Source organism: Pagrus major, chromosome 20, assembly GCF_040436345.1.
Source record: "Pagrus major chromosome 20, Pma_NU_1.0".
NCBI lineage: Eukaryota > Metazoa > Chordata > Actinopteri > Spariformes > Sparidae > Pagrus > Pagrus major.
The window spans coordinates 6,250,078-6,263,993 of record NC_133234.1 but is presented as its reverse complement, the minus strand read 5'-3'; the positions used below and the strand labels follow the sequence as shown (position 1 = coordinate 6,263,993).

Genomic DNA, 13,916 nt, shown 5'->3' with positions numbered 1-13,916 from the left:
AAGACAAAGAAACATAATAAATACTTATCTTAAACCTTACAACAGAGTACGGTACTGAGTAATGTAGGACTGCAGATGGCATGCGTCGGCCCGTGCATTGCCTTTGCCACCCTGCTACCTGCCCACGTTGTCGGATGAAGCAGGAGGTGTCATCGAGACAGATGGGTTAGGCCCTAAGCTCTGCAAAGCTACAGATGGCACTATAAGAGTCTTTTCACAGGCTGACTGTGGGTTTGGGACAACTAAACTAACATTTTGGAATATAACCGATGCAGTGTCACTAAAATCACCAAAGTATTTTCTTTAAGGTGGATCAGAGGTGTATACTCGAGAAAGACAAACAAAATATGTTGAAATTATTTATTTAACAAAATAGCACTGTTCTTTTGCTCCTGTTTTACAATACCACCATTAACTCTACACAAATGATGTTTTCAATGTTATAAAATAAAACAGATTAAGAAACTATCAAAGTTTAATACAAACTGAGATCAGCCACTGCAGCACATGAGGGCTTTCAAGACACATGTGAAATGCAACCTGGTTGTTTGCTGACATTGAGATGTTATGATCATGGAATGAGTACACGTTGTATAGAACACACAACACTGATAATATCTGGTGTAGTGTCATTAATACGTGGATGTTGATAGAGAACTAGTCGAACCTCAATGTATGAAAAGCTGGCTTTTGTACATTTTCATTGGGAGTGAAATGACATCCCACAGCACAGATGTTTCAAAGAGTTAAGCCATCTTGCCACTTTAACCATTTGGAGACTTAATAACACTGCTTGATTCTCTTCATCAATACTGCAGCGCTGTTTTGAACTGAAGCTTCAGAAATGTTATGTGGATGCAAAACTTCACCTGATTATTCATCAGCATGAGGATGAGAAGATAATGACTCAATTTTCTTTTTTTTCGGTGAATTGTTCCTTTATGTCTTTAAACTGAGCACATTTAGTGAAAAAAGTCTGATTGTAAAAGACAAGTTATTTCTTCTTATAACAGCATTGAACCTCCAGCATACAGCTGTTTGGTGTATTATCAAATCAGAAACAAGCCGCATTTAAGTTTGATTTAGTGACAGCTTTTCTAAATGTTTAATTCTTTAGCATTCGTAAGTCAGTATAAGACTTCATAGAACCTCACAGAGTGGACAGAGGTTTCTACAATCCCCTCAGAAGTTACAAAAGGACTGAATGATCAGCTATTATCAGACAACATACCAATTAAACACTAGAACTAATCTCTTGTTGAAGTTGCGCAGGACACTACATCAAAGTAAAACAAGTTCTATGGGAACAATTGGATTATTTTAGTGTTTGTTGTAGGTTCAAATGTCTGGAGGCTGAAGTGTACAACAGTTTCTAAAATGACTGATAAAATTGAAACAGAATTATGTAATTAAAAAAAATGTTGAACAGAAACTTTTTTTTAAGAGTAACTTCCCAATGGGGGGGAAAGCAGAATTCCCCTCTGACTCCAGCCAGCTAACTGATGCAGTTGTACCTGTTGGGTTCTGGATTCCACCTGTACAACACAGCACAGTGAGAATTAAGCCACTCGAGGTAATTACAAAACTACATTTCTTGGGATGTCGTTACTTTTTTTTTAAAGGATTGTCAAATTATTTGTCTCCCTACTATCAAGTTAGTACACTCCAGCCTCTATGCAACCATTGATGATCCTCAATATTCACACAAGAGCAGTAAAATAATTTAAAATATTAATTAAAAAGTGATAAATAAAATATGTATGTTAATGCCTACACTTTCACTTGCACATACAAATTTACAACTTATGCGACATCAGTAAGACCACTTATAATCTACATGTGTCCAGGGTTAACTGTATGTTTGTAGTGCTGAGTGTTTTTTGCTCTCATCGTACTGGATTTGGTCTGAATTACAGATTGTACAGTTGAAGCAAGTATTAATTACATTTTGGGCTGCGTACCAAAATAATTCCAGAGTGGCAAATGAACTGAACTGTTACTGATTCTTTGGCAAATATTTCCTACACTTAATCACGTTTTTGTCTTTTTTGAGGAAATTTCTTCTTTAAGCTTTATGTATTAAAGGAAAAGTTCAACATTTATCCTTTGTTCACTTTCTGTCCCAGAGTCGGTGGCAAGATGAATATTCTCATGTCTGTGTGTTGAGTAAATAGCTGGAGTTAGGACATGGTTAGCCTAGCTTAGCATAGAGACTGCAGGCAGGGGAAACAACCAGCATGTTTCATTACAAATTTTAAAAGAAAATCATCTACCGGCACCTCTAAAGCTCACTAACTGACAAAGTGCAGCTGCAGGGACTGTTCTTCGAGACCGCCTGTCACAGTGATGTTACAAAGTTTGGTATCTAAAACAGGTTGTCATCATTTGTGCTATACTGTCGGTAGAGATGCTCCACAGAAGTACAGATGGATAAAAATGTTGTTCATCAACATTATTATTAACAATATGAGATACAGCATTTTAAATCAGTGACCTTTAGAGGGGTTGGAAGGTGGTTTTTTTGTTTGTTTGTTTTTTACTTGTTGTATCCCCCGTTTTCAGTCTTTATGCTAAGCTAGGCTAACCACATCCTGACTCCATCTCTGTAATTAACACACCGCAAAAAAAAAATGTATATCACAAAAAGAACCTAAATAACATGCACATTTTCCGTCTCATTAGGATAACATAAACACTGATTCAAGTTTGCCCCATTTAAGGAAATGGAAAATAATATTTTCAAATACTTAACCCGAACCCTATAATGAGCAAATCACCTGTTGGCAAGGAGGAACCCGCACCAAAAAAATAAAAACACTGATCCATTCTAAAGTGTACAGTAACAAATGACAGGCCTAGTGTGCATTTACAAAAGCAGATGACAGTCTATGGGATGTCAGTGAATCCCTGTGTGAGCAGCCACAGGAGGAACCAGTGTGACTAACTGGACTGTAAACCTGATTCTGCGTAAGTGACAGTCAGGCGCTCTGATCTACGCCTCACTGTCATAACCCAGTATGGGAGCCAGCCATCTCTCCACCTCCTCCACACTCATCCCTTTCCTCCTGGAATAGTCCTCCACCTGAAGAAGAGCAGAGGAAATTCAAGTTCAGCTTGATAATGTGACCTGAATTCTCTCAGTTACATCAAAAGATTTGTTAGAAGATCTGGGTGTGGATCTTTGTTTTGTGTTATTTAAGACTAAGGCTGAGTTGCATCAACAAGGATTCATTTGATTTTAGATTAGTTCTCATCAGAGTTTAGTAAAACTAGGTTTAAAATGGGCACATCTAGTTGCACAATTAAAAAATAATCTGTTTCATGAAACCACATTTATTGATGTGAACCAAAGTTTTTTGTTTTTAAGCTAAATTTAATATTTATGATTACTTTTTCTTTATGTTAATACTTTATCAAAACTAATACAACCAAGGAGTTAATTACATGTTATTTTTCATTTATCTGGTGTGATGTTTAAATCGTTTTCACATTGATCTATGTGCCATGACTGACCTCAACCTGCACCACTGGGTGGCACTGCAGGAAACACAATTCTAACAGAAGAGGATCTTCATGTGACTGGGGAACAGACCTCGGCACAACATTAGAGTATCTTATATTGCATCAATGAAGGGAAATTGTAACTGCATGTGTTTGCATGTGTAAGAAGTTGCACAAGTTTACAAATTGTTATGTGTATGTGGATGGATTATTAATTTGCACTGCCTTCCCTTATACCTACTTTCACATAAAATTGTTCTGTTTACGACTAAATAAAACACGGAAAAACTTAGTCTTGTGTGTTGATCAGAGTTGTAATTAAAGTTTGGGTGCGCCCCAGTTGATTTTCCAGATTTTCCAAATGGGTTTTCTAAAGTTATTTAAAGCAGTTTAAGACATGCATGTTCAGTTGAACCTGTTCCTTGGTGATCCTTCCCACAGCGAAGTAAGAGGCCTGAGGGTTGGAGAAGTACAGTCCAGACACTGAGGCAGCAGGCGTCATGGCCAGGGACTCAGTCAGACAAATACCTACGCACACAGCCAAAACATGTAGTTGCATGTAGTTAGTACATCTGCACAGCACACAGCCAAGAAAGTAACAACCCACATCACACACACACACACACACACACACACACACACACACACACAGATAAGCGATAAAAGCAGAAGGTCAGTGTATTATTTTGACATTTGAAGAATCATAGTAACCTTCATTCAGAGGAGACAAATCTAGCTTTGGTTAAAGAGGTTCTGCATTCCATCTACAGTGCATCTGGAAAGTATTCACAGCGCTTCACTTTTTCCACATTTTGTTATGTTACAGCCTTATTCCAAAATGGATTAAATTCATTTTTTTCCTCAGAATTCTACACAAAATACCCCATAATGACAACGTGAAAAAAGTTTGTTTGAAATTTTTGCAACTTTATTAAAAATAAAGAACGAAAATATACCATTTACATAAGTATTCACAGCCTTTGCTCAACACTTTGTTGAAGCACCTTTGGCACCAATTACAGCCTCAAGTCTTTTTGAGTATGATGCTACAAGCTTGGCACACCTATCTTTGGGCAGTTTCTCCCATTCTTCTTTGCAGGACCTCTCAAGCTCCATCAGGTTGGACGGGGAGCGTCGGTGCGCAGCCATTTTCAGCTCTCTCCAGAGATGTTCAATCGGGTTCAAGTCTGGGCTCTGGCTGGGCCACACAAGGACATTCACAGAGTTGTCCCGTAGCCACTCCTTTGTTATCTTGGCTGTGTGCTTAGGGTCGCTGTCCTGTTGGAAGATGAACCTTCGCCCCAGTCTGAGGTCCAGAGCACTCTGGAGCAGGTTTTCATCAAGGATGTCTCTGTACATTGCTGCATTCATCTTTCCCTCGATCCTGACTAGTCTCCCAGTTCCTGCCGCTGAAAAACATCCCCACAGCATGATGCTGCCACCACCATGCTTCACTGTAGGGATGGTATTGGCCAGGTGATGAGCAGTGCCTGGTTTCCTCCAGACATGACGCTTGGCATTCAGGCCAAAGAGTTCAATCTTTGTTTCATCAGACCAGAGAATTTTGTTTCTCATGGTCTGAGAGTCCTTCAGGTGCCTTTTGGCAAACTCCAGGCAGGCTGTCACATGCCTTTTACTGAGGAGTGGCTTCCGTCTGGCCACTCTACCATTCAGGCCTGATTTGTGGAGTGCTGCAGAGATGGTTGTCCTTCTGGAAGATCCTCCTCTCTCCACAGGGAAATGCTGGAGCTCTGTCAGAGCGACCATCGGATTCTTGGTCACCTCCCTGAGTAAGGCCCTTCTCCCCCAATCGCTCAGTTTGGCCGGGTGGCCAGCTCTAGGAAGAGTCCTGGTGGTTCCAAACTTCTTCCATTTACGGATGATGGAGGCCACTGTGCTCATTGGGACCTTCAATGCTGCAGAATTTTTTCTGTACCCTTCCCCAGACCTGTGCCTCGATACAATCCTGTCTCGGAGGTCTACAGACAATTCCTTGGACTTCATGGCTTGGTTTGTGCTCTGACATGCACTGTCAACTGTGGGACCTTATATAGACAGGTGTGTGCCTTTCGAAATCATGTCCAATCAACTGAATTTACCACAGGTGGACTCCAGTCAAGTTGTAGAAACATCTCAAGGATGATCAGCGGAAACAGGATACACCTGAGCTCAATTTTGAGTGTCATGGCAAAGTCTGTGAATACTTATGTACATGTGATTTTTTATTTTTAATACATTTGTAAAGATTTCAAACAAACTTCTTTCACTTTGTCATTTTGGGGTATTGTTTGTAGAATTTTGAGGAAAATAATGAATTGAATCCATTTTGGAATAAGGCTGTAACATAACTAAATACTTTCCGGATGCACTGTATAATGTGGCTGTAAATCGATGACACAGATCTGATGTTCTTTCATCAGGATTAACAGCAGAAACCTACAAAGAGACACAAACCTTAACATCCCATCTGTACTACTCTGGGATATAGTCCAACAACACAACCCTTACCCACTGATAAATATTGTCTCAAAAAAGTGGAATCACCACAAAGCCCTATTGTGAACATTCAGTTTAAGTTTTTAGCACTTGACAACCACTCTGAGTCAGGAGTCTGCCAACAGAAACGTTTTTGATTTTTAATTTATCGAGTAATAATTTGTCCATTAATAAAAATAAAACATATCATAAATTGATTGATAATTGCGTGTTTACTTGATCCTCAAATAAACTCAAAGTGAATACTATCGATAAGAGGAAATCAATTTCCTTATTCAGTCTAATAACGAATGGTTTTTGGTATTCCATTCCCTTGTGTGTCTGCCTCACATGAAGACATGTGACCAGTGTGCCACCCAAAAGATACAACCCACAAAACATTCAACCCACTGAGCAGCAGCAGAATGTCCTGTGTTGTGGGTAGGACTTGGTTATGCACAAACAAAAAAGGCACAAATCACAAACTACAAGTTCATTGCACCTGAGGTATAGTGGCGTAATTTCAATGATTTTCAAAAAGTCTTAAAGGGTCTTTAGCCTCATTCACACTGCCCTTTCAATGCAGGAATCATGCAGCGATACTTTGCCTTGCCATCTGTGTGAAAGTTACAGATGAGGAGAGGGGGGACAGTTTCGCTGCGGCTCTGATCCGGAGGTAGTATCAGAACCGCAGCAGAGGCGAGCCGGCGTCTGTCTAAATGGAAAAGCCGACGGGGTGTGTTGGTCTGATGGTGTTCACAGTCTGACAGCTAAACAGATCCTTCACTCATCAAATAACAGAGGCGAGCCTTCGCTGTGGCGTTTGAGTCGATAAAAAGTTGTTCCACTCATCTGAGCTGCCTTCTCCAGTTATATTATTATGTTATTCCAGTTATACTCTGATCACTGACCTGCTACACGCTCAGTATATGTAGGTTTGAAATAACCCTGTTACTACAGTGCACATCAACATGTTTTCAATGACCTGTGTAACCTAATGTCTCTGTGTAATCTTATTACTTGAGTTCAAGTAATGTACTTATTGTAAAGGTAGATCGAATAAATGTAATAACTGAACAGTGTTTTCCTTTTGCTGTTCCAAAAAAGAAAACTCAAGTGAAAGAACAACACAAGAGCATTGGGAGCCTTTTAGCTGCAGTGGTGATAGTGAAGTGGCTCTTACCAGTCTTCTCCTTGATCCCAGCCAGGCTCCACATGGTGGTCTTCTCTGTGTGGTCGGGCTGGCTGGGGTAACCAGCTGCAGGTCTGATGCCCCGATATCGAATTCTGTGGAGGTCTGAGGCCTGCAGAGCCTCATCAGAGCTGTAGCCCCACAGCTCCTTACGCACACGAGCATGGAGCTCCTCAGCAAAGGCCTGGAGGAAAGACACAATATTGTAGCAGAAACCAGAGCAACAGTTAACATGCCATTCAGTTCCACATTTAATACAAGCAGTGATGAAGCCTTGGTGTGTCAGGAAGCTGTACTGTACCTCAGCCAGACGGTCAGCCAGGGCTTTGACCATGATGCTGCTGTAGTCGTCTCCCTGAGCCTGGAAGTGCTGACTCAGCTCCTCAGCTCCGAACACACCTACAGCAAACACACCAACGTAGTCTGCCACACCACTGTCTACAGGGGCAACAAAGTCAGACACACACAGGTACGGCTCTGAACTGGAGCTGTCCTTCTCCATCTGCAGCACATCACACACACACACACACACACACACACACACACACACACACACACAGAAATGTGTTACTGTGACTTTGCAACTATCCATTTCTGGCTCCATCATGAAGGAAAATAAATAATGAAAAGTACTATACAATAACAAATCTAAACACTACACATCAGCTGGCTGATGCCTACCCATTGTAAGGCAGCATAATACGTTGGTTCTGCTCAGTCTCTCAGAGACTATTCAACAAACAAGAGGGGTTCTCAGACGTCGACATTACAGTTCATTAACACCCGTCGCCGGAGGTCACCTCTGTGGATCGCTGCTGCAGTCAGGTTTATAAACAGGAGTGAAAATAATCTAATATTTAAACCCAAAAGTAATCTCTGAGCCGCCCCCATAGCAGCAGAAATGACATATTATGCATTTAAGGCTGCTGCTGTAAGGTTGATGTTTGTACCTGTGTATGACACAGAAGCAGACATGGAATGAATACACTGCAACTGCTAATGACCCACACCTGTTGCCGTAAGCCATAGAATGTAGCGAGGGGTTTGGTGTCTCTGTGCACCGTGACATCTTCTTTATACACATTGATGTCATCGCCATCGCTCTGAGCACGCCAGAACCCCACCAGGCCCCGCCCCTTCAGAGTGCCGTTGTCAATCATCTTGTTGAGCAGCAGCTGTGCATCATCAAAGACTCGCTGAGCCTCCAAACCTGCAGGAAGCAAATGTTACTAAGATCAGACATGTCTGTAATAGAAGTCATTTCACTCACTGCTGCCAACGGTTTGGTGTTCTCGTACTTCTTGTAGATCTCAGGATGATGCCAGTGATGTTTTTCACTGCACCACGCACCAAAACTGACTGACCTTCACTTACATCTGCATAAAACGTGTACATTCACAATCTATACACACTTTTTTTTAATAAGTCAAGTCAAATAAATAAACTTTTTTAACTTGATTTTTTCATTTTGTTACAGTAAATTATATGGAAAGACCACAAACTTATAAATTAGCAAGAAGAAAATCTGTGTCGTCGAAGATGTTTTTTTCTATTTACAAAACTGAGCGTTGACATCTTTTCACAAAACTAAAATACACAAGCAACATCTGAGTAGGATACCATGCAGCAGGATATGATGTACAATGAACCCTGACAGAGGTGCAGCTCATACCGACAGTCTTGTCTTTGAAGATTTTGGGGTAACCTCTGTTGGGGTATTTTCCTCTCAGCTGCCACACATCAAAGAAAGGCTTCCAGTCGATGAAGTCCACCAGACTGTTCAGGTCGTACCACTCAAACACACGCGTTCCCAGGAACTGAGGATGCACTGGATCACAAACAAACAGCATACCTGCTTTTTAAAAAGGTCCATACAAAAAATGTAACATACACAATGTATGTTACATTTTTTTTATCCAAGTCCTACATACAATGAATCCTCTGTATTTTCTTGTTCCAGCACTTTACTAAAGTTCTAAGATGTTTATATTATAATGACTTATCTTACCTGGCCTGGGCAGAGAGTGCCAGTCTATATGTAGAGCCTTCTGTCTGGCCTGGGACAGAGACAGATACCGGCGATCCTGAGGCAACACAAGCAGACGGAGGATGAAGAGGAGGGCATGGTAACTGTAGTTATCTTGCACAATTTATTACAAGTAAACTCAATATGCTCGACATTAAAGTGCATATGCAAACAAGCATCCACCCAATTCTAATAAAAATCTGCACATTAAAGCTACTGATATTGTTATGGAGCAAGCATATATTGGCATGTTCTGAAAAATATAATGTGATATATTACAAATATTTCCATTACAATATTTCCATCGTAGTAAATGGCAATTGTCCATATACATGTCATTGTCATTTTGCTTCAAGAATATATTGCAAAATATAGTAACTTTGAGTTTCTGTTGGCCGTTTCTACCATCCAGTCTTACCTTCAGAGAGTCGTAGTGCTCCTGCCTGATCTCCTCATACTCCTCTTTCAGGTCCTCAAAGTACTCTTCCCTCATTGCCTCATCCAGGAGCTGCGAGCACTGACAGACAGGAAAATAACATCTTTCAAATCTGTGGCCACATCAACTCCTATCAACTCTTGGAACATCAAATGCAATAAGAGACAGTGGTGGAATGTGAGGAAGTACATTTACACAAGTATAGTACAAGTACCTCAAACATGTTCTTTAGTATTCCCAGTTTCTGCTACTTTTTACTTCCACTGCACTTCCACAAATATTGTACTTTTAACTCCACTACATCTATTTGATATCTTTAGTTACTTGTTACTAGTTAGAAATTGCATGCTGCATTAAAGCCTCTTCTTTAAATTACTTTTTTAATCTGCACTCGAAAAAAAACAAAAAAAACTGGCACTGTTCGATAACTTATCCAATATAGTATAGTATAGTATATAGTATTTGTATGTTGATGTGGATCCCAACCCAGGTGCTGATTTCTTACTTAGCATTATCTGTTATCTAAAAAAGCAATGCACAGCATTGTACAGCCTAAATGGAGGCACACCGTCTTTTAGGTGATTACACCATATGTCCCAGATATGCATTCAAACAGATTGAAAGCAGTCGGGGTATTTAAAAGAGAGATTTTAAAGTCCATTTGTAAAATAAACAAAAACATGTTTTACTTTTTAAACCTGGCCTGTTGTTAATACGTTTCTATTCATATCAAAATAATACTATGGGTTTCTCTGTAGGGTTAGCTTCTAGTCCAGTTGATCCACAGTGAAAAATAACACTAATACAATGTAAGTTAGATGTTCTTACCACCACCACACTCCTGGAGGCATCCAGAACATGGACAACAGGAGAAGTGTAGCGAGGGGCGATCTTCACTGCTGTATGTGTCCTATTAAACACAAAACACACGACAGAGAGAGTACTGTTCAATATCAGCCTCATTATGCAGAGAGCACAGGAGGTAACGCTTCCAATAACTGATCACATATAATGGATACATTCCCTGAAAAGTATGGTACAGCTGATTTGGTGTAATGTTTTAGAAAAAAACACCCTTCTGTTCCAAAGCATCATGGAAGCACCACGTAGCCTCTGTGGGCAGACAGATGATGACGATATTGTTGTACACTGGTGCCACAAAGTGACTTTACTTTCTGTTTTTGTGTTCAATAGATTGTTCCCAATTGATTAGTGAAATACTGTTATTAAATTTTAAATAAATGATCTGATTATTTGACCATATGAAACCAATGATCTGTTGACCTTAACATATCATTACTCAAGAGTCTAACAATGGCATAACAGTCAGTGTTGAGAAAAAGTGCTGAAATTGAAAACTGAATCAAACTGTGGAAAGTCAGATTGAATGGTGGATTTTGGAGAATTGTGACAGTCCATTTAAGTCATGTACAAAACAGAATACCATGTGACAATGACAATGTTCTGTGGTCTGCTTTGAAGTCACATTCAGCAGTGATAAATATGCATGATTGGTCAATCAGTTAGATCAGCTGAGTTGTTACTTTGATGTGGTGGCTCCTCCAATCAGAAGTGGAGTTGTAATCCCCAGTCTCTGCATCTCTTTGGCCACATAGATCATCTCATCCAGAGAGGGGGTGATGAGACCAGACAAACCAATGATATCTGCAGGAACAAAGCAAACAAACACCCCCACATGACTCCTCCTGCTCCTGCTGCTATTACAAAAACATTTTTTTAATCAGAAGACAAAGATTCTCATTGACTGATTTTTTTCTGCCTAAACAAACTAAATAAACAAACTGTCTTTGTTTTCATGACTGAATAAACTAAATAAACAAACTCCATTTATACTGTTTTACTTTGTTTATATGTGGCGGACCCTGCCACTTTTCTAGCTTCAAACAGTGTTCTGGGACCTTTTTTCCTCTGACAACAGCTTGTTTATTTAGTGGAAAAAATAAGTATTTTAGTTTAGTTTTATTATTACTTCATTAATATTATAAATTCTTAGTTTGCATTTCTTCTCCAAAACTATATAGTGCCTCTTTAATACAGCTATGATGATTTGAATAATTTGGACTGGCCATAATTTGGATCTGTGGTGACGGGGCAAATTATTTGAAGTTAAGTTAATTTTCTGGCTTTGCCCAATTAAACTCTTAAAAACAAGTTCTGTCAGCATCTCACATTAACAATATGCAGTCTAAACTGTTGAGTGCACCTGCTTTCTGTTGGATGGCCTCTCTAAGGATCTTATCACAGGGAACCATCACACCGAGGTCGATCACTCTGAAACACAAGAAACAGTCTACATTCAACAGACAATCTTTCTACAGTTCTTTTTCTTTTTTCTTTTCTACACATATTTATTACTATGTGCAACATATTGTGAGCCAAAGTGCTGCTGACACACTAAATACACTAGAAGGGTGTGGTAGAAAAGAAGCTCTGCTAAGTGCAGAATTAAAGAGGGCACTATACCCATTCAGCACCAAACCAGTCTTACCTGTAGTTGTTGCAGCCCAGCACCACACCTACAATGTTCTTCCCAATATCATGCACGTCTCCCTTCACTGTAGCCAGAAGTATGGTGCCCTGATAGGGATCCTGCAGAGCCAAAAGGAAACATCACAGGGAGTGAAGGACTGGAGAACAGGAGGAAAACTTTGTCATAAAGCTGCTCTCTTGGCTGGAGGCCCTTTCTTCTTTATCATCTTCCTCTGTATGATTTTAAGCACTGTGACCACTTCAGCTTACTCTGTAAGGATGTCCTAAATCAATCTGTGGGATTCGGTGTTCACACGGAGTACACCAGTTCTTAAAATGGCTAATTTCCTAAATCACTGGAATCACACCACACCAGCGCCTGAGTCATATTGCCTTGATGTTCAGTGACATTTGCAGGTGAAACACACCTTTAAAACCAGTGCTAATGGCTGAAACCTGTAAACAAACTTTAGTTTTAGCTTAAGTTTTGTTTTTGCTGAAGATGAAGACATATACTATACTATATTATAGGAAACGATACAAAAAAAAAAGCTGTGTTACATCATATGCAAGTTATATCTTGTCAAAACACATATCTGATTCAAATATGATTTTTTTTTTTAAATGAAGTAAAAATAATATTGGATTGATTCTTTATATTCACAGATGCAGAATAAAGGACTTGGAATAAAGGACACGTACATATATACATATATATGCGCATCTTTACACACACGCTCTTACTCATATCTTTTATACTCATTTCTGTGCTTCTGTCAGCACAAACTTTTATTGGTATGTACAAGTGTAGACTTGAAAGTATTGTGTAACCTTTGGCAGGACACTTCAAACATTTAATGTTTCACAACAGAATCTCTCATAGTAGTTTATGTTTGAATATGTAATGTGTTTCAGGCACTCCAGCTTGCTAAAAACAAGTTGTTACAATGTGTCCCTTTCTCTATAAAAGTTATTTAGATGAATGGACTTGCACTTTTTAGGGTTTAACAGAGATACGCTACAATCAACTGGTATTGTATCACGTATAGGTCCCCAGTGAAAAGTTGTTCTCTGTGGGAATAGCCTGGTCAATATGACAGTTGCATCAAAATGCAATTAAATGCATCCATATTAAGTTGTGACTGACCACGTCTTCAGTCGACCCTGACAATGCCATCATCTCCTCCCTCTCCTTCTCCATGAAAGGAATCAGATGGCCCACCGCCTTCTTCATAACACGAGCCGACTTGATCACCTGCAAACACACATGGTTTTATTCCTGATTCAAAATGCTGAAATGTTTAATCCAATTTAACCGATGGTAACTGAGATACTGTGTCTGACAGAGATACACAGAATTCAATGTGTATATTTGTCCTGGAATTCATTGAACCCTTGAAGTTTGTAGTTTCTTGCCCACTACTGCTGATTGATAGAATACTGAGTATATGTACAGGATCTCAGCATAGTGTCGGATTTATGATAGGGCTTTCCTTGGAAAATAAATACATTTGGGATAAAACCTGTTAAGAGTTTTATAGGTTGCATCTAGGAATATAGGAATCAGTGTTGTTATTCAAATGTAACAAGCTAAGACTCTGGTCTTTTCTAATGATGTAAATAAGGCTCTAAAAAGGAGGGAATAAATATAATTTTTATATAGCACGCTTATGGAAAAGCTGTGTCCCAGTGCTGAGCCACATCTGTGATTGTGACCCGTCTTCTGAAGCCCAATGGAGACCTGGTAACATTACTTTATCCCTTTCACCACGACACAAGTCTGAACTAAATACCAT

At 39.6% G+C, this 13,916-nt stretch overlaps 1 protein-coding gene across 1 annotated transcript in view; it reads right to left on the bottom strand.

The window, feature by feature from the left end:
• Nucleotides 1–346: 346 nt before the first annotated feature.
• Nucleotides 347–13,916, bottom strand: part of mtr (5-methyltetrahydrofolate-homocysteine methyltransferase) — a 32,512-nt gene continuing 18,942 nt past the window's right edge. Inside the window, exons 21-33 of the mRNA XM_073489440.1 lie at nucleotides 13,268–13,375; nucleotides 12,140–12,240; nucleotides 11,855–11,922; nucleotides 11,175–11,295; nucleotides 10,459–10,540; nucleotides 9,613–9,711; nucleotides 9,177–9,252; nucleotides 8,841–8,996; nucleotides 8,179–8,378; nucleotides 7,470–7,670; nucleotides 7,160–7,352; nucleotides 3,917–4,029; nucleotides 347–3,082 (exon numbers count right to left, since the gene is read on the bottom strand). Coding sequence (XP_073345541.1) covers nucleotides 2,993–3,082; nucleotides 3,917–4,029; nucleotides 7,160–7,352; nucleotides 7,470–7,670; nucleotides 8,179–8,378; nucleotides 8,841–8,996; nucleotides 9,177–9,252; nucleotides 9,613–9,711; nucleotides 10,459–10,540; nucleotides 11,175–11,295; nucleotides 11,855–11,922; nucleotides 12,140–12,240; nucleotides 13,268–13,375 — 1,608 coding nt within the window. The 3' untranslated portion in view covers nucleotides 347–2,992. The remainder of the gene's footprint in view (nucleotides 3,083–3,916; nucleotides 4,030–7,159; nucleotides 7,353–7,469; nucleotides 7,671–8,178; nucleotides 8,379–8,840; nucleotides 8,997–9,176; nucleotides 9,253–9,612; nucleotides 9,712–10,458; nucleotides 10,541–11,174; nucleotides 11,296–11,854; nucleotides 11,923–12,139; nucleotides 12,241–13,267; nucleotides 13,376–13,916) is intronic.